This window comes from Pagrus major, chromosome 5 (genome assembly GCF_040436345.1).
Source record: "Pagrus major chromosome 5, Pma_NU_1.0".
Classification (NCBI taxonomy): Eukaryota; Metazoa; Chordata; class Actinopteri; order Spariformes; family Sparidae; genus Pagrus; species Pagrus major.
The window spans coordinates 23,552,634-23,574,373 of NC_133219.1; the positions used below are offsets into that span (position 1 = coordinate 23,552,634).

At 43.1% G+C, this 21,740-nt stretch overlaps 1 protein-coding gene across 1 annotated transcript; it reads right to left on the reverse strand.

Moving 5' to 3' along the window:
* Positions 1–641: 641 nt before the first annotated feature.
* Positions 642–21,645, reverse strand: LOC140996273 (A disintegrin and metalloproteinase with thrombospondin motifs 12-like). Its single transcript, XM_073466619.1, has 24 exons — positions 21,528–21,645; positions 21,002–21,360; positions 13,927–14,164; positions 13,652–13,860; positions 13,466–13,549; positions 13,084–13,208; positions 12,809–12,958; positions 11,797–11,940; positions 10,829–10,973; positions 10,659–10,751; positions 10,357–10,502; positions 10,072–10,241; positions 8,489–8,622; positions 7,929–8,049; positions 6,776–7,020; positions 6,229–6,370; positions 5,724–5,850; positions 4,869–5,079; positions 3,618–4,766; positions 2,218–2,370; positions 1,882–2,058; positions 1,295–1,441; positions 1,024–1,177; positions 642–909 (listed from the first exon to the last, which is right to left on the reverse strand). Exons 1-24 carry the CDS (start codon positions 21,643–21,645, stop codon positions 800–802), a joined length of 4,851 nt encoding a protein of 1,616 aa, XP_073322720.1. The 3' UTR covers positions 642–799.
* Between the last annotated feature and the right edge of the window lie 95 nt (positions 21,646–21,740).

Sequence of the window (21,740 nt, forward strand, 5' to 3'; positions counted from 1 at the left end):
GTAAAAAAAATACACAGAGAGTGTCATTACTATCAACAATTTAATAAAGAGGTCACAAAAAAATGTATTTACATTCTGTTTTTACCAGTTCACTTTGAAATAAAAATATAACTGGTCACTTGACTGTTGTGAGTCATCAGCACCTCGATTATGAAAGCACCTTTAACCCAGAGAGATATGTACTGTCTGTCGTTTTAACTGAATAAAGAGGGTGAATACTGAACCTTGTGTTATAATAGCTCTTGAAATTTTGCAACTTTGTATTTGTGCTTCTTGGTTAATTTCTTAGGAGTAATTATACATTTTTTAAATGTTTTTTGTTAAATAAATTTGACTGAATTATTGTACTCTGCACCAGTTAAATCACATTCATTTTATGGCAGATTTTGCACGCTTTCCTTACGCATTACTAAATTCACCAAAATTTTCAATACCAAAAATATTTTAATTGTAATAAACATTTCTGCTCGATGAACAGCGAATACTTGTAATGCTCCCAATGTGTATTCATCATTCAGTGTTTTGGCTTGTTCTCTAACTCATTTTTCTAACTTCATGGTTCCTAAAATTTAATCCTATACATTTTTAAAAACCCTAAAAAGTTAAAAGAAAAATCATAACATCATCTAAGTCGACCCAGGTTTATTTGTGCTGATAAGATGTGCTTGTTGTGGCACTTTGGTTTGGACGTGTCAGTCTGTGGATGGTGTGGCTTGAGGCCAGTATTGCATGAGGATACAGTAAGTATTACTGTAGTTGGAATGTGTCCATTGTAATATCTGTGGCTGTGTGACCCTGGCTATGAGCCACAGGTGACACAACACTGTCTTTGGACCGACCTGAGAGAGCAGCGACCCAACAGCTTTAGCTTGTCACAGAAGCGAGAGGACATTGTGTTCTTCCTGCAAACTGGACCTGCATGAGAAAGAATAGCCAAATTATTAAAATAGTAAAACCTTAAGAAGAAATAGATACCATGATAGACTGTAGTTGCTGCAGATGGACTGAGCTTTGCATACAAACCTGCGTTGGTCTTGCATTCCTGCATATTGCACTTCCTGAGTGTTTCTGGTTTGGAAATCTTCTCACAGAGGCTGTTTGGCATTACAGCCAAATCCTGCTCACTTGCACAGTAGACTTCACGTTGCTGCTGACCCGCACCGCAAGTCACAGAGCACTGCAAAGTCACACACAAACAGAGTAATAATTCAGTCTATGATTATCACAACTGTCAGCCTAATCAATTTTGCAAACAAAAAACACAATCATCGTCGCTAATAAATCTCTGACTGACCTGCTCCCAGTCATCTGCCTTCCATTGCGTGCAGGGCTTTAGACTGCACGGCTCTGTGCTGTTTGGCCTCAGTGCGGTGCTACAGCGATGAGGTGCGGGGCAGTACACCAGCCGCTCCCTGATGCCTTCACCACAGCTGCCAGAGCACTGAGGAAAACACACGGATTCAAGGGAGGTATCTGCTTTTCACTGAGACTGGAACAAAATCTGACCTCCCTACGTTTGGATCTGTATAATATGGGACATGACTGCGACAATATTCATAAATTTGGGAGTTGGGTGTGACTACACAGGTGATTTATCAGTTGCTGCTGTAATATAGTGGAGGCCAAAATGCAACCGAACAGCAATAATTGTGGTGAAAATGATTACAAGGAAATGGGATGAAATTCACAAGAATATGTTTTGTAAACACAGTAAAGGCACAGTTCCCCTAAATGATATAAACACAGGTAGGCAAATTTGTGAGGACTGTCTGCATGGTTAGATGCCACTTCAGGTAAGACAGAAAATAAACATGTATATTTACGTAAACATATATGATACAAGTGTAATAAATAGAGATTTGATGTGTATAATGCTCCTACCGGTCCCCATGGTGATATACTCCAGGTCATGCAGGGCTTGTGGGGGCAGGTCAAAGTGCTGAGGGGTCTGCTGGCCACAGCTTGACAGTGGAAAGGTCTGAGGGGACGTTTACTCTGAGAATCGACACACTGCACATCGCGGTACCGCCTCCCCACCACCCCACAGGTATCTGGACACTGTGGAGATTATCACAGTGCAATAAATGGCTCAGAAATACATGACACGCATGAACTACAAACAGAAACAAACCAATTTAATCATCCAGCAGATTACGTATTACGTAAATTAACGAGTAATCACCTTCAGGGGAGTGGAGGAAATCTAACGTTACTCACCTTGCTCCAGCTGCCAGTTTGCCAGGTGGCACAGGGCTGCAGGTGACATGTGCGTGCAGGCTCAGGTCTCTTCATGCTGGCACAGTCGTCATCATTCTGGGAGCTGCACGCGACTGTTCGCCATATTGCTCCAATACCACATGTTGTTGAACACTGAGGATGGACAGGGGTATTTTCTCATTAAAACTCAGCTTTGGTTTAAGTGTGTACTTGGGTGACAAACTGATTATTCTGACACACAACAACCAGAAATTTGCAAAGGTTTTGCATGTTGGAGCCTGATGAAAGCAACTTCTGCAGCCATTTCTTAAACCACATGATGCAGTTACAGACAAAACAGCTGACTTTTTTATTGAAGAAATTATTAAATTTATATGATGAAATGACTTATATATAGGCTACTGATACTTCCCACCCAAATTTGCTCACTGTTGTCTTCAGTGTTTCCTGTTAACATAATGCTTTTTGGCAACTCTGACCAAAACCTGAATATTGAAGCTTCATTCATCTTTCAGTCGTTTTGAGCCCTCACCAGCAAACAGGGCCGCAGCTAACGATTATTTTTACTGTCGATTAATCAATCCATTATTTTCTTGATTTACTGATTAGTTGTTTGGTAAATGCAATGTCACAAAAAACTTAAAAAATGTCCATCAACCCAAACGTGATGTCCTCAATGTCTTGTTTTGTCTGAAGACTTTCAGCTGATTGTCATAGAGGGATTAAGAAACCAGAAAATGTTCACATTTAAAAGGCTGGACTCACAGACTTGTAAAAAAAAAAAAAACTCAAACTGATTAATCAATTATTAAAAGAGTTGAGGATTACTTTAACAGCTGACAACTTTTGTTTTATTTTACTAGGATAGGTTTGCATGCTTTAGTGCTCAAAAAACACATCAGTTTTCTCGTACTGTCCAGTGATCCCCATCTGTCTGAAACACCCTGTTTTAGTTCCTGTCTCTTTAAGGCCCCCTTTCCCGAATACCCGGTGTCATTTGATTGGTCAGCTCATGCACGCCTGAGCCAGCACCGCCAACAACAACACAGCAGCTGTGCTTAAATCAGGTTGTAGGTGCCAAACCAGCAGATAGGCATAAATGATGCAAATGTGAGACATGGTGACGTAGTGTGAATTAAAGGCGGGACTACTTTAGAAGGCATTACATTTTTCACAGTGATTATTTACAGTAAGATTATTTTTCATGTCTGTGCAGGTCAATTTTCAAAGCTTTCATTTTTATAGTTGTCATAGCATGCCTGGAGGGAAGGAAAACAATCTTCAGAAGTTATGGTATTCCTTGGAAAAAAGCCAGCATTAATGTCAAGTATGCAATTAAAGGCCTAAAACATGCATGTTTATTGGTATGGTGCTTTAGGGAGCAGGATGTCTGTACTCACCTCGCTCCAGTTTCCTACAACCCAGAATATATCCATGCTGACGGGCTCTCTGGCCATCACATTGCTTTGGTCACTGGGGCTTTCTGTTTGCTGCTTTTGGCCCTTGGACCAGGAGGAGGGTTTTTTAGCACGAGAGACAGAACTGTTTTTCTTAGGTGTCACAGCAGCGGACTTCTTCAGTTTCATAATCTTCACTGTGGGTGTTGCTGCGGTGGTGAATGGTTTTCTCCCAGTTGTGGAAGGAGCTCGTGTTGTGTGGAAGCCAGCTGTCGATGGCAATGAACGGTCTCTGTACATGGGAGTGGTGAGGGGAACCCTGTGCGTCCAGTGGCTGTACGGGTTGATACGAGGGGTGGTGCGGGGGTAGGTGAAGGGATAGCGGTGAGTCGTCTTTGCCCATGTTTCAGTGCTGGTGTGTGGGGTGGAGTAGGTGGTGGCTTCTTTGGTTGTGTGTACGGTAGGTGGACTTGTTTGTAGAGTGGGTGTGATTAGTGTATTTGGTGTTGGTGTGGTCGATTTAAGCGGATTTTTGTGTGATGTAGATGTGGTAACATCCAGGTCAATAATCCCCTCCTCCTCCGTCGCCCTCTCCTCAACAACATAATCATATCCTGGAGTATACATCACCACATTTGGCGTACTTCCCTCCTCTCCCTCCTCCCTCTCTTCTACTTTTTCCGTTTCCACGCCAGTTGCTTTTCTGTCCTTGGCTTTAGATGTGAAACCTTTCCCTCTCTTATCCTCGTTTTCCCTCACTTTAACATCAAACTCATGATCGTCTGTATCTATGATTTCAGGGATTGTGGTTTTAGGGGTTGAGAGGGATGTGGTGGTCGGGATGAAAGCAGTTGTAGTTTCCTTGGTGGTCGTTTCCTTCCTCACAGTGATGGCTGCTGTGGGTGCAGCTGTGGTCGTGGTGCTCGTGGGTGCCCAGGTACCAGGATGCTTGGTGGGGTGGCTCTTAGGTGGGAAGATGCGGCGGTATTTAGGAGGAGGCCCGGGCCGTCTACGAAGACTTGAGTTCGGGCAGCTCTGTAGGCCACACAGCGATCTGGACCGAGGTTTGGTTGAGAGGTCGCAGGTCTTCTTGGGTGCCAGAGCACACGTGACTGTGCGTGAGCGGACACCTCCTCCACATGTGACTGGGCACTGCAAAGATGAAAGAACACAAATGACTCATTAATTTAGAAAAGGTGGAAAAGCCCAAAGATTGATTAAAGCTACAGCAAAAGAGTACAATAAAAAAAGGACCTCCTCCCAGTTGCTGACAGCCCACTCCTGTCCACAGGGTATGTCTCTGTTGCATGGCACAATAGGTTTGGGTTTAAGGAGATGCTTGCACTCGACAGGATGGAGCACCCTCTCCTCCCCTGACACTGTGCGAACACAGAGCACGGTTCGCTTCCGTACCCCCTCTGAGCCACAGGTGGATGTACACTGCTGCCAGCCACCTACCCACCACCTGAGGAAGAGGGAATGAACAGGAAGAGAAATTGAAGCGAGAGATTGCTGATATAAGTGATTTGACTGCATCCCGAACAGAAATGTGGTAAGGAAAATGGTAAGTGGACAATGTTCTCATCTTTATCTAACAATAAAGAGGGCTGGGTATGGTTTGAAAATGTCTGATATATTGCCAATATGTTTCCTGAGTTATGGTACTGAAACACGTTTTCCATTAACCAGATGAAAGGTGGCCAAACTTCTGAATTATACTTTAAAATAATATTAAGGTTATATGCAGTCAGGACACAAGAACGTTTCCAATCTAAAATACTAAAACTGGTCAAATTAAAATCAGGAACTATGTGATCAAAGAATAAGAAAATAAGATTATAATTCTGACCAGGCCATTGACACAGACAATATGTTGGCCAAGCACATTTTGGTTCCATACCCAGCCCTGAAGATGAAGCAATTAGTTTCATCAGCTACATTTTTCCTGTTTATCATTACAATGAAACCCAGGGGCCCATGGCGAGAGTGCAGTATCACTCTTGCAAAAAAAAAAAGGAAGATTAGGCAGTGAAACGAGTCCCTAACTAAAACCACAGTTCAGTGTGTTTTGACAGTACTGACAGTTAAAGAGCATTAGAGAGTAAGGACCTTGCGGGACAGTCAACAGTTTTGCATTTCCGGTGTCTGTCTTCTGGACGGCTCTCTGGGTCGCACAAAGACTCATCCACTACACCCACGTCCATCTCGAAACACCGCACAGGCTGGTGCTGCTCACCTAAAACAGCCCGCAAGTCAGAGAGAAGATGGCCAGGTCATTACTCAAATGTCATTGAAATCCTCCCCAACGAAGATATTTTCTTGTCAAGTCACTGAATGGTTTAGGCCCCAGAATACATCTCTGACATTCAGGTCAGCTCATACAGCCCAGAGGCCAAACTACACATGGTGAAGTAGTATTTAACTGCTATGCTGCATGCAACTGGAATAAACTGAACAAAAGATCTTAGATTTGCACCAAATGTAGACATTTTTGGTCATTTGTTTTCTTTTACATATACTTCATATATAGATATTTATTTTGCTTTCATTAATATCAGGTGAACTGAATTGCCCCGTGTATAAAATGTGCTTTGCTGCTAAACGCAACACCAACCTAAGCCGCAGGTGGTGCTGCAGTCCGTCCACGCCCCGTGTCTCCACTTGTAAAGGGGTTCGATGACCTCATTTCCTGTCTCTTTGGTCTTCTTGATGGTGTACTCGTACTTTATACCTGGGTTCTTCTCCTGAAACAGCAACTGGATAGGCAACCAAATGAATTGTTATGAAGAGTATCATTTTAAGACTTTCTAGACAACAACATGAAATATATTTAAAACATATATACCATATTATAAACACGTATTTTTCACATTTTTATTAATTTGATTAGTATCTGGTGTTTCTGAACCATCCTGGGAAAACAATTGCTTACAGACATCTTCTCCTTCACCCAGAAACGTACATTCTGTCATGGAAAACATACAAAGTTTGAATGCTCTGATTGGTTTACTATCCTTAAAGTTAGTCCCTTTTTTCTCTCCCCGACTCATTAAAATCACTCTACATAGACACTGGGAGAAACACTATATTCATCTCAGAAACTAAAACATTTAAAAAATTGTGAAAATGATACATGAAACCCCTGTAGATGGATATCCTACCTGCAGCATGAGTGGCTGTCTGGTGGGTCCAGGAGCGGTGAGGTTCTCTATGTTCCCGCTGCGTTCGTAAAAGAACGTAGTCCCACCGGCCTCGTACTCCCCGTTCCACTGGATGATGTAGTTGCCGTTGAGGAAGTACTCCTCCGTCGCCTCGCTCCTCAGAGCCAGGAAGTTACCTGCCTCCTCCACTTCCTGCACCAGGATGTCCCGCGCCCCCTCAGGTATCACCCCCACGTCCGTGTACCCTGGGAGAGTCGGGAGGGGAGTCAGAGTCACAGCGAGGTAATGGATGGCCCACCATGGCTGCTGCCACACTCACATCCAGACTACCAGACAGTCTCTCTCTGATCTTTAATAGAGGGTGGGCTCAGTCTGTGGGGGTGGTTGGCATGTGCGTGTGTGTGAGTGTACGTGTGCGTATTCGGCGTGGGGGGCACTGCCCTGTCTCTGTTTTTTATTGTGTTTGGATGGGGTAGGGGGGGGTCGCTGGATGGGGGAGGACGAAAGCAGCTATGAGTAGGTCTCTGGAGTTTAATGATGTTTGTGGGAAGGTGTGTGTGTGTGTGTTTGTGCAAAAATGGGGGAGGTTTGCCCTTGGTCTAAGCCTTTTGAAGTCTTACACATCTGGGCTGGTTATCTGGAAAGGATGCTGTGCGGGGCAAACACACACACACAGACAGAGAGCGAACAAGAGAGGGGGAAGAAGGAGGGATGTTTTTATTGTTTTAGAGCCTCTTTCTCTATTAATCTGTCTTTGCCGCGTGTTTTTCCTGCATGAGTTATAAATCTCAGTGCGCAAAGACGTGCGTCTCTTTAGACGAAGGCAAACACGAGCCTGCAGACACACACACATCACACCAGCCAAGTACAGCAGGACAAACAGCTGCACAGTGTGGACAAGAAGGCTGCCATGACAACAAAGAAACAACACAATGGCGTAATGCAAATGAACTGTCCTGAAATGACTTACCGCCCGTAGTCATAAATTTGAATTCTGCACTTTTTCACACTCTTCTCGCGGGTACATCAAAGCTTTCCCTCATTAATAGGTTGTCTGTTTTGTGTTACTTAAATGTTATGCTTGTATGATTTCTTATGTCTAGATTATTCAATTTGTTTCCAGCTGCTCCAACATGCCACGTGTTGGACTCACCAAAGCCTTCTCCTGCATCAAACGACTTATAGATCTTCTCACAGCTCGTGCCATCGCCCAAACACACTCCACAGCGATCCTCCACTGCGTTTGAGTCGATGCCATAGTCACAGCCCACCTCCTACAGACAAAATACACACACACATACATATAAAAACACAACCACAGACACATTACAGAGTTAAATGAGATAAGAAGCCAATTATTTATAATTTATTCTAAAAGAGATTAAGATTACTTTTTCCCAGAACCCAAAGTGACATGTTTAAATTGCTTCCTTTGTCAACCAACAATCCAAAACCCAAACCCAAAGACTCTTCATTTACTATCATACATAACAAAAAAAGCAGCAAATCCTTATATTTAAGAGACTAGAACAGGCACATATTTGACATTTCTGCTTAAAAACTCACTGAAATGATTGATCGACTATCAAAACAATTGCAAATAATTTTCTTTGGATCGTTGCAGCTCTGGTTACACTGCAGCTTGTCTCATACATCTTTGCTGCTCCACAATAACCCCTCAGTCTCTTTTAGTCTCTTACCCAGCCACACTACCTTGCACACTCCGTTGACGCAGATGTTCCTGGACTTGTTGTTCATGAAGCACGCTGTCCCGTCCGTCACAGTGTCGAGCATCTTCTCCGAAAAGTACTCGCTGACTGGTCGGCAGTGTAGCTCACAGGGATGTACTAAAGATGGTTGAAGATAGTGAAAAAACAAGTGTTTCATTTAGTTTCATTCCCATGAAATGCTGAGCAGGAGCCCAGTTAACTGTTAATAAGTGCTGGTAAACTGGTTGTGCACTTTAAAAGGTGCAATGTGTGAGAATTGGCCACTTGTTGAATTCATACTCAAAGCAAATAAGGAGCAGAGTAACTGCTAACTGCCTCTAACTGCCGCTGCTTTGAGCTAGTTAGCTCAATTAGATGTGCAGCTAGCGGTCCGGACTGGGAGCTGTGTTGGGGTTTACATCAATGGGACGGGCTGGGGCTAGCCAGTTAGCATGCTAACTTCTCTGCACCACAATAAATAGACGCCATAATGTCAAAACTGTTCACTTCACATTCTGTCATTCTGATTTTATCTAAGAAAAACTGACTAATCCATAATAATGGCATGTTATTTAATTTCTTTTCTATTCTTCATACTTGCTTTGTATCATATTGTTTTGTTCTTCTTGATACAGAACTGTTTCAATTTGTATTTTTGTAGATTAAATTAGGGCTGCACGATATGGAAAAAAAAAAGCGATTATTTTGACAGAAATTACGATTGTAATATGATTCATAATTAGTGGGAAAAATTAATGTTCCCATCCCAGTTTAAATTTCACTGAAAAAACTACTAATATCATGATGGTGTGATATTTGTTGGGGTTTGTATCTGGAGAACAACATCTGTACGCTCGGGCATCTCTACTGCACAACAGCATTTCATATAATGCTGTTTTTCCACACATTTTAGCTTTATCAAAACATTGCCGCTTCTGAGATTTGGATTGCACATTTGTCCATATTGGGATTTCAATAATGCTTCAATTAACTGTGCAGTCATAGTTGAAATGCTGAGAAGGACTCCAGAAAGACTTGCAACCACTCTGAGGATGCTAATGGGGTCCCATTATGACTGCATGTGCCCATTTGTTGTCTTTATGCACATGCTTATACACTGTGTAACTGTCTACCTCAGTATGTATGAGTGTATGTGAGTAGCGAGTGAATATGAATGTATATTTTTCCATCCTTTCTTTGTTTAAATTTTGTTTTCTTATGACAATGAAGCCTGTGAATCCTAAAGATCAAAGATTAGAGCCCGACTATCTAGGATGGATGATTATGACGCATACTTTTCATTGATGACAAGACATTTTTGGAACTCTTTTAGTTCAAACAAACCAAAATCACCTAATGAGCACAATGTAAAAGATCCTGAATTGTATTAATACATTGTATGCCCCTGCTAAAGTGCAGTAGCTGCATCAATGAGGGCTTTCCAATGTAAATGCTGCCCCCTGTTGCGCAACATGCAAAATCGCAACTTCAGATTTTCTGTGATATGAAAAGGGGAAGTGCATAAAAGGGTTTCTAACACGTGTGTCTATCTGTAGTTATTGTATATTTGAGGCTTTGACTACGTACATGGGTTAGCCACAGGAATCCACGTGTAGAGCTCATTGTGATAGGGCACAGTGTCAAATTCACTGCACAGCATCTCTCGAAAGGTTGGTGTATTCTTCTGACAGGGTTTTGTGTTACACGTCCGATACCGCTTCCTCTCCCCTGTGCAGTACTTGCCCCCAAACTCTGGTCTGTGGAGAAACAGTGGCATGCTTTGAATCAACCATGTGATCAGTTTCAGGATGTCATCTGCTGTGGAAAAACATGCCAATGAACTGCAAAGAAGGTTTCATTAAAAAGTCTTACTTAGGGTTGTTACATTCCCTCTCTGCAGACTGAACTCCAGTTCCGCAGGTCCTGGAGCAGTGAGACCAGGTGCTCCACTGCCCCCAGCCTCCGTTCACCGTCTCTGGGAGCTTACCCACAATCACACACTCTCCTGAGATGCACCACTGAAGGAGAAAATTGATGTAAGATTACTCATATAAACACCAGTAATATGACACATTTAACATTCAAGGCTCCTCATGTCTGTAGAGATAACCATCTCAATCCCCAGGCTAATGAAATCCATACCACAACGAGACAAAGCAGCTGTCGCCACCCACCTTCTCTGGTCCACAGCGAGTGCCGTCTATAGGCGAGTCCAGTTTGGAGCGACAGGAGCCGTTCACTGAACACCAAAGAATCTGGCAAACGTTCTGAAAGAAAGACGTAATCCAATGAGAAAAGGCCTACTTTCTAAAAGATTTCTGATGTTCAGGTGGACAATACTCACATCAACTTCGTGGCAGAATGTAGCGTTCGGGCCATACTGGAGCTGGCACTGGTGGTGTGTGGTGTAGCGCACACCGAGGCGAGCAAGTGGGGTGGTCAGATCCCTCTTGGATGGACGGTCGTCCAGGCAGAAACCCCAGCCGCGACTAAGACAGACACACAAAGATGTGATGGTGAATGTGTGACCTTTTGATAAAGAGAAAAGAGAAGGGTGGTGGAAAGAGAGAAACGAAAAGAGAAAACTTGAAAGGCCAACAGAATAAGACTTCAGCAGGGAGGAGCTTGTTTGAGATAAATCCTTGCTTGTGGCTACGAGCACGCTTTGAACATTTAGCAACATTTTCACCTTCTCCTTCACTTCGCAGTCTCCTTGTCGAGGATGAAATTAAAAAGAGTGCTGGGAAAACATCAGAATCTGAGAAATGACTTGCTAATTGTTGACTCACAGGTCGAAGTTCAACAAAAATGTACTCTGACCTCTGACTGCACGAGCTTAAAGGTTCATAAAGGAATCACAGAAGTCAATAGAAATAGAAAATAATGAGCAAAGAAAACAGGGTGTGACCGCTCTCTAACGCTCCTTTAGGCTCTTCTTGCTGTTTTTGCTGGAATTTTTTGGCTTCAAACGAATTATGCTCGTTCAGCATGTTTTCATGTCTTTGTTGCTCTTTTAAAGACTCTGTCCGTCATGGTTTGCTTCTCATTAATGTTTGTATAACTTGTTCCAACATACACCGCACCCACTGCGTTTTTTGGATCATTTTCACCACCTCCATTCAAATCTACACCAGCATCCATCAAAAATCACTGTGGTTTGAAATTATTCCCATTTTCACCATCATTTCACAACCCCAGCAACCCACGCAGTTTGCAGTCAACTCGAGCATTCACCACCAAGGAAAAAATAGCGTTAAAGCTGAGTGAATCATTTAATCATTTAATGAGCAGAAGGTACTAATTCATTCTTACTCCAGGAAGCGTGTGATGTATTCCTTGGAGCAGGAGGACCAAGTGAGAGGCGAGCTGTCGTACATCAGCTGTCTGGACATGATGAACGGGTGCCTCCCCTCCAGCTCACAGTCGTTCCCCTGGCCGTCGTGATGGATCCCGAAGCTGTGTTCAAACACGACCAACACGACCAATTATGGTATTATCATTTCACAAAGAACTGTTTCACAAGAGCACATGGTCTTCAGGTCTGCTCATGATGAAGTGCTCTTGGATCAACAAAAAAGCTGATTGTGCCTCTGGACAAACAACTTGTGAATTTCAGCAGAGTTCAACAGCGATGTGTCCCACTTCTGTTGTACAGACAAGTAATACATTTGCTTTCGAATCTGAATTGGTTGAACTTTGATGAATTTGTACACGTTTTACATTGATTCCTTTTAGTACAATGCAGTGAGCTACATTAATTTCTTGTCCAAACAGGATACTGCCAAGATTTGTACAAAATTTATACAGTATATTAGTAATACGACTGTATATAGTGTGGGTTTGGTCTCAGCTCAGGGGTTTAGGAAAATAACTTTACTGATTTGCCTGTTTTTCTTTACTCATTCATCTATCTGAGCCATATGCCTCCTGGCTCTTTCAAACGTAACTCAAAGTTGAGTCTGAACCAACTTTTTCAATATATTTTCGGAAACTGGACACTGAAGCTACAACTAAACAAAACGTATAGAAGTAGAAAAATGAGTCTTAAGCAGTGGTGGAATGTAACTAAGTACATTTACTCGTGAACTTGTACTTTACTAAGTTTTTTTCTTATCACGCCATTAACTTTTGGTTTCATGTAACTAAATGATGTACACCTACACCACATCACTCCTCTCAGGTATCAGTCTTTTTTATGTCTGGTTACAAGATACAAGTGATTATTGGCATGCAAACAATTCACTAATGGGCTGGTGAGCCAATGGAGATTTAATTACACAACTGTATATTCCTCTATAGTAACTGATCACACACACGCACAGACCTGTGGCCCATCTCATGAGCGACGGTGAAGGCGACAGGTAGTCCTGAATCCTCATTGATGTTGCAGCTGCGGTGTGGTTGACACATCCCAGACAGATGAGACAGACCGAGGGTCTCACAGGGCTGGTTCATTCCAGCACAGATGTCTTTTCTGGGGAGAAAACACAGGCAATTGTATGTACATGACACCATAAGATAGCCTAGAGTATACAATTTATCCATTTCATTTGAGTTATGTAATGAAATTGCTGCCAAATTCATGTGTGGGTCACTTGCCTGGTGATCAACACAGCCACGTCATGATGAGCTGGGTGTGTGTCGCTCTGGGGGTTGAGGTTTTTCTGCCAAGCACAGAAACTGGCCAGAGTGGTGTCTGCGTGGTGAACGATCTTCAACCCTTTCTGCAACAAACAGCAGAATTAGACACATCGCTCACATTTTTGGCATCATTTGGATTTTTTACAGCTTCAGATTAGCTTGGGGAGTTTTCATCAACTTCAGTGTGAGCTCAAGGCCACAATGGACAAAACTAGTTTGCCTTTTGACTCTCCCACTTTACTTCACCTCCACTGCATGCTCGCTTCTTGTTCCAACTGCAATATATGTTTTCCCAATGCTAAAATCACATCAATGTTTCTTGAGAAAACTCTGTTGTTACCTCCTCTCCCTGTAGTAGAATGAGGCGAACCAAGATGACGTGGATGGCATTCCCAATACTGGCATCATGAAAGATCCCAGCCACCTGTCGACACAGAAGTCATTCACTACTCGAAGTGTTTTAAAACATCTGTGCAGAAACTTTGAGAGCAAACAAAACGAGTAAAGTCAACTCTTAACTCCTCACCATGTTCATGATGGTGAAGATGTAGGACTCCACATTATCGCTGCCGTGGTACTCGATGAGTTTGGAGTCAGCCACCACCATGGTCTCCACCCAGCGCTCTCTGCTGACTGAGCGCTGTGACCGGGACTGAGGCTGATCCTCCCCCATCTGCTGCTCCCTCTCCCATTCCTCCCTCTCCCCCTCCACCTGGACAGAGTCGCTGAGAGCATCTACAGCACGGACAATGGAAGAAATCACACTACACTTGTGGCTTATCCTCGCTTGACACAGAATACTCACTTGAGTACACTTACACAAACATCTGCAGTACTGTACACATACATTCAGATACACACCTTGAACTCCACAGGGGCTGGGTGTTTCTCTGGACTCTGTGCTACGTTTTGTTCTGTGATTTTCTGGAGTAACTCTTGGATAGACAACGTGGGGCTCTGGAGTCTCTGCAGGATCATCAGGAGACTTCTGGACAGGTTCAATGAAATAGTGTCCTTCTGGCAGGGAGAAGAAGCCTCTCTGAGGAAATGAGAAATGAGAAACAGATGAATATGCATTGAGTAGAAATGATTGAGTTTTATCGATCAGTCCAAATCCTGGACTCTTTGGTCGCCATCTAACTAAAATCACATTTGAAAATTCACACAATTTTAAATGATATCAGGTTTCTGATCAGGGCATAGCACCGTATCCGCCACTCTGAAAGTCATTGATGATATCGAAGAGGCCATGGACAACACACTCACTTGTGTGACTCTGTTTATAGACCTTTCAAGTAGATCCTGAGATCTGTGCTTAGAAGAAGTCTTTGAGAGTATGGGTTAGGAGCCTACTCGTCTGGCCTTTTTTTTAAGTGCCCTTAAATGTTGTACCAGCTGCTGTAGTTGCTTGTGAAGTTTGGGGACTTGCCATTCAAACACCCGTTTGCAGTGAGTGTCCATGTTTTTTAGAGCAAATGCACTGGATTGAAAGTTGGAATACCGACTCAGAAATTCCAACTTCCGACTTGCAATGGAACGCACCAATACTATTTACAGGTTTGCCTCACCGTCCACCTCATCCAAACTCGACATCCTGTATCACTCAGCCCAAAGGTATTCTATTCCTGACTAATTCTAGCTTTTGGACCCATCACTGTACTTTATACAACATGTGGGGATGATCATCCCTCACTTTGCGTAGGCTACAACATTGGTACATCTTAATCTACAAGGTTATTTTAGGCAAATTTCCTTCTTATCCTAGTTATCATAGTTAAATAAAGGTTATATAAACACAGGCAAATTTGAAAAATAGGACAAATCTACCCTGTCTCAATTATGAGGGAGAAGGCGTTCTGCTCAGTCTCAGCTCCAAATTGTAATCAAGATTAAAAAGATTATCTTTTTAGCCCAAATTCTTGCCTAATGCAGATTTAAGTCTCTTTTGTGATGTCGTGCATTCTTAGACTGTGACTAACAGTAACGAGCATGCTTTTGTGTTATAGTTTCAATGATTCCTGCACTTCAAAGGTGAGAGGTTGGACTTTCTCTTGAAAAGCCTGCTGAAAAGGTCACTCCTCCATAATTTCCATCGTTAGTCAACAGATCTTAATATGAGCCTTCCTCCTCCCCTGGGGCACATTCTCTGTCGGCTGCAGCAGCAATACAGAGACTTTTCACTAAGTATGCCATGCATGTTCTTACTGGTGCAGACTATTTACTGGCTGATCGGTGAGATTTCCCAGTGAACGCACACACAGAACCACGCCTCCACACACAAACACATGAAACATGCATGCAAACACACAAAAGAGGCTTCTGTCAAATCTCCTTCTAAACACACACATTATGAATGTTCCACCTCCAGCTCGCTGTTTGCAAGTTCTATTCATTGAGGCGATTGTGTGTGTGTGTAAAACGTGTGTGTCTGTGTGTGTGGGTTTTATGTCAAGCTGAGTCCAAACAAGCCCAGACTGTTCTGGGATGAACCCTCCCTCTCCCCCTAAACCAACTTGCAGAAGACACAAAGAGAGCAGGATGCGTGATTCTTTCTGGAGCTAAATGGAAAAAGTGCAGCTGAGTAAAAATAATCTCAACCTGTTTTTCTTTTACTTCAGCAGTAATTTTTACATGTTAAATTGTCAATGCACATGATTTAACACATCCAGGATTACACAAACAATTGACAAAAAATCCCTTCACATGCCCCTGTAATGCATACTCGCCAACTCTCCCGATTTTTACACTGTGCACCTCATCCTCCTCAGTGAGTAAGAGATGGACAGACAGATGAAGAAGAGAAAGAAATACTCAAGCAAATTTCAGACTTCCTGGAAAGAAGACTTCCCATTTCTTGCAAAAAGTTGTAAAAGAAAATTGCCGATTTTTCCATAAATCATCAGGGGTCACACGGATGTCAATCACCGTAGGCTGACAAACATGAGTTGCAAGATTTAAAAGTCAAATAAAAATAATTTAACATAAAAATTCTGCAGTATTTTTTTTTTTTAGTGTCATTCTGTAAAACTCGCCAGGATGCAGGAAACTCAAAGATCCCTGCTTTCATTTCAAAACTCCTCCCTATTTCTGAGGTCTCAGTGTTGGCCTCTTCTGCTCTATTGAGTCAAACAAGTCCAACACGAAGAATTCTCAGAAGATGATTCCTGCGTCTGATTCTTGGCTCTCTTCTCTGTGTTTGAGCAGCAGATGTAAAAAATTAGGCCATGCAGCGCTTACAGTTTGGCCAGTTGTGGTTCCAAGGGTCTACCCTGCTGTTTGCTGCAGTTACGCACTGTTCAGCTTTCTGGGTCATCCCCACAAGTTTTACATGTGGTTCTTGAGACATGTGTTTCAACCACACTCACTGAGTATCCCATTTCTCCACTCAGGGAGTTCAGAAAGTACAAATCCAGAAGAGTGCTCCACTTGGAGAGACTACATTACTCCACCTGTTACACTAAACCTTGTAAAATAAGATGAAGCGTGCAAAATCTGGTCTCTGTAGGACACAGCTAACCTCCTCAGGCTTGCTTTTTCCCATGTAAAGAGCAACAATAATGTTGCAAATGATAAACAAAAATCCTCTGTATATGTTTGTTTTGGTTAACTGAGATTAAACAAAGCATTGAGAAAGGGTTTTTTTCAGTGACTCAGAGCATGGCCTTGAGCCAGGGGTCCCTGAGCTGTGGTGGACTCATCCACAAAGCATGCAGGCTGATACAGTATGTCTACGGTCAGCTGGGAAAGCTTCCCAGAGGCCCTGTGCAGAGAACACTCAGCTGATTTCACTGTTGCTCCGTGTCTCATCCTGCATGATTATCACTCAACATGATTGAGATTTGTCTTTGCATTTGCATCATCTCACTGCATTACACTTATGATGCACATAAAGGTGAAGCTTTAGGCGGATTCTTTGCTATTCTCTGTTATCGTGCCTCCTTGTCATCTCATATGTTTTCCCAAACATTAAACTTCCAAGCGAGTCCTAGCAGAAAAAAAAGCAGGTGGCGGAGATCAACCAAGAAGGAATGCTACAGAGAGGCCCATCCAAACATCCAGACCATTGCTCTGCATGATCTGTATTATCTGAATACCAAATGCAGTCCCACTGTGCAACGCAGTCTGCAAGGCTTCGCTTGTAGAGTGTGGTTATGGTGTTACTTGTGATCCTTAAATTACCGTGCACAGGTCCTGTGTGATGTCTGTGCTCAACAAACAAAGACAACTTGAAAGGATCGCAGCTAGGACTTTGTTTTCTGCTCAAACAAAAGTAAAGGATTATTCTGGAGCAGTTTTTGCTCTAATGGCAGCTGAATCAGCCTCACACTTGAGTTCACTTTGCACTTTCGCCACCTCCTGCCCTCCTCCTCTCTATTAATCCCCCTCCTCTGACCTAGAGGAAGCATGTTCGGGCGTGAGGTGCCAGAGCCAGGGGAGGTTACCATAACACAGGTCTGTGTTCTAAATACATCGGCCATGTGGAACTGCTTTACTTCTGTTTCCTGCTTCTGTGGGTTTTGTAGTGCCGGCCAACTGGGTCTGGAATAAAGTCTGTGCTGTTACGCAGCCTGTGGCCTCAGCGGTGATTAGTGGGACACAAGGAGAGGTGGGGGCGGATGGTGCTCATTACTGCAATATGATTAATCACGACAATTTTCCACCAAACAAACTTGCATTTATTCTTAGACAACTGTTTTCCCGATAATTACAGGTTTCACTACACTGACTTATCCTCGGGTATTTTTTTTTTCACTTCACAGGATAATTCTGCCTGTGAGCTAATTTCTTCCTCAGAGGTCAAAGACATTATCATTCTTCATCTGCATAGTGCGAAGAAACATGCATTTAAGTGAGGAAAATGCTGATATAATGGGTCTGAACTTGCATGTTCTTGCTTTGTGTCGTGCCTCGGGGATTAAGAGAAAAATCCACTGAGAAATCTTTGGCTTTTCTTCAACAGAAGGTTTTCCCACAGAAACAAAAAAACAACAGTGACAGCAACCTCCATCTAATTACTCTGGACATCATGGTTTCACATGTTCAGAAGATAGTAAAGGTGAAGGGTGATCTGAACGCTGTGAAGCCATAAACACCTGAGTAAATATGGCCCACTGCAGCATGGCTCGAATTCATAGTAGAGTTTATGTTGTAGCTTTCAAGGCATCCTGCTCTGTTGCCTGTTCTGTGTCAGGATCCCTTTACTTTGCCCACCACATAACAGATCAGGTTGTAGAAACCACCTAACCTGACTACAACTACAGTACAGCGCAGGGCAGGAGTCGGACACATCTATTTTCTAATGAATCACCAGCTGATTTGCTTGACCAACAAAGGCTTGAGCAATTTAACTCTCAAAAACCTAGACCCTACCCTATTTTAGCAGTTAGCATCAAGCGCCACATATAATTTATTATTTAATCAGGAGAACCTTAAGTTTCAGTCTGGCTCGTTTAACGTCCCAGATTTACATTTGCTTTGTCATTGCCCGTCAGCCCAGAGGAAGAAACTACTTGGGTTTCCTCGACAAATCAATGCTGCAGAATGTGATGGAGTAATCACGTTCACTATGAAGCCCCTGAACGCTCAAACAAGACATGTACAATATCACTGAAAAGCCAAAAATCTCTGCATCACGAGTGCTTTTAAAAGCATACGAATGGGATTTTAGAACAATACGTTTTAAAAAAATAAGTCAGCCGGCTGTCTAGTTATTTGAGCGTTTGTGCGACTGCTGACATAAACATCAGATGTGGATGATTGTCACTCGTGGGGATCAATCTTTAACGGCAAGTTTTTGAGGAATAATAATTTCAGTAAAAGCTGAATCGGTTGTTTATAGACAGAAATGTCATAGTCAACAGCCGACAAACTGAGGAGTTCGTACAAGATGTTCAATTATCCTGATGCATGTTTTGTTTTATGTTTTATGTATCGTTGTCCTTGCTTGTGTTGAGATTATTGTATGTGGTTTGGGTAAAAAGTCTGAAAAATCAGACTTTCAAAATGCAATAAGAAATAGGCCTTCCCATGTTGTCGTGTTTATAAACTATAACTGTTCATTGATAGAGTTTACAGAAAGTGTGCTTTATCGTGATATGTATGGTTATCTGGATATGAAGGGACCTACATCGGGACACAAGATGTTGGTCGTATCGCACAGCCCAAAAAAATCTCTAGTTCTGGCCTGGGAAAATGTGTTGCCTTTCTTTTTTTCTGATGTAAATGTAAACTGATTATCTTTTGGGAATTTTCGACTATTTGTCACACAAAAAAACAAACAATTTAAAGACGTCTCAACGGGCTCTTTCTGATGGGAAATCACAACAACAAATTCAAACGGATTACACAACACTACTGACAACAGTTTGCATCACATAATAGGGAACTGCTGTTAGAAAACTGCCTTCCTAATATATATAAGGAAGTTTGATGGGTCTTAGTCATTTTTAGATTTCTTCGCTTTGTTCTTGTGTTGCCCGTTTGTTTATAGCCTGTCTTGTGCTATATTAAAAAGGATGACTTTGATGAATTTATATGTTGAAGCAGTCCATCGCTATATCTGTCTCCTGAGGCTGAATGACCTCCACAGCAGCTGGCAGGGTTTCCCCTCCCACATCTGTCTGGCTGAGTCTTGCTGTTTCGTGGTCTCTCTGTGGTTTTAACTGCTATAAACCTTCTTCCACAGCACAGAAAATCAGTGTAATATATCAGAGCGGTTTCCCCGGTAGGGCTGGAGAGAAGGGGAGAAACTGGAGCAATCGGGGCTGCGGAAAAAACTCCTGTTAATGCGTCGGGTTGTAGATAATTAGAATCTACAGCACATGACACACTTTTCAAATGAGCTGCATTTACAAGACTTGGCAGGAAGAGGCAGTGCAACCCACACAAACATAACAGAGGGGCAGGAGGCAAGACCCTGCAGGAGAGGCATTCCTGCTGTGACACAATCAAACACGAACACGGAAACATTCTTCAAGACTAAAACTGACACATCACATCATTTCAGAGCCGGGAAGTTCCACATCCTTTTCCTATTAAACTGCTTTAAATATTGGCGTAAATCGAATGAATCAGTGAACCATGAGGAGTGTATTTAGTATATTATTCGGTGAATAAAGGCCAATGCAATATCAACACCATACATTTCTCCAGACATGTTCATATGGTGCATATCTCTTGTCGCAGCTAAAATATTTCATCTGTTGAGCTGCTTGTCTTTCTGCCGTCCAGCTGCCGTCTCTCCTTTGTAGTTTTACGTATTTGATTAGAAACACTGCAGCTGAAGCTCAAAAAAAGCTCAACACAAAGTATGGCTCTATTTCCTGTCTCTCCATATGTCAAACCTTTTCGTCCAGCCTACAAAAATGTGCCAAAACCTATCACTGAAACTCTCTGTCAGCGCAGAACAAAGTCACACTTGCACGTCCACAGCTTGAGGGCTGCACAGAGGTTCTGCAGGATGAGGCGGTGAGGTGAATGAATGAACGAGTGAGGCTGAAAGTACAGAGGGAAACATCTGAGAGACAAAGAAGACCGAAAGGATCTCATGGCTGGCCGAGAGGCAGCAGACGTCAGCGGGTCTGCAGCACAGTCGTTCTGCAAATAGTGTCAGGAAGCCTTTGAAGGGCAAGCTAACACACAGGGCACTGTCAGATAGAAAGGTTTGCTTAACAGCCAATGACTGCCTGCACCACATACCAGCTTCCCCAGAGTGATGCCCCCCTTTCACCTTCCTGCCAAAAGCAACTAGATTTCTCAAAGATATGACCCTCAGTGTGGATTTATGGAGGAGGATGCTGCATAAAAAGCTCTGAACATGAATGAAAGAGAGGTTTAAATTGGCTTTCTCGCCCTGTGAGACAAGATGATTCCCTACCAGTCCTCTGCAGGTGCTGATGGCAGCCGTTCCTCGCACATCGGATGCTTCCACGGTGCCAAGGAGGTGGCAGGAGTTCCCCTCGGAGAGGCGATGCTCTGTGCTGTTGGCGCTGCCGTTCCTCCTCTCCAGGATGTAGTCACTTGAGACCAGGTGATTGTTTGCAGTTAGATTGAACGTTAAAGCGCGACCCTTGTAGTTGACCTTGTAGTAAACCTGTCCCTCCACACCAAGGGGTCGCAGGTCACGCCTGACTCGCCCACCCTTGAAGTGGTGAGACACTGAGTGGGAGATGAAGTCTCCATCAGCGGTGGTTTTCACTGGGTGGACAATGGACAGGTCTGACTGGGACAACCGACCTGCAGAATCAAATACAACACAGACACAGACACATGCATAGAACAGATTTTTTGAGTTTCCTGCATATTGGTTCTGATATGCACTTCAGTGCACAAACTTTTCCCACTCATGCATTCACTTCAAGCATGCACACAAACGCTGCTTGTATAAACTGCACCACACTGACCTTGATCTGCAAATAGGGAGAGGAGTCTGCCGGAGTCTGAGAGCTCTTCGTGGCCGGCTGCCAGAATTAAAACAAAGTGTAGCAGCAGAAGAACCGGGCACTCCTGCGAACATCGCATATTTCATGTAACCAAACTCACAGCGCTGCAGAAGAGTCCTGGGCACCGGGCTTCCAGTGGCGTTAGAGGCGACCACTTGGCTCCTGCGCTGCACT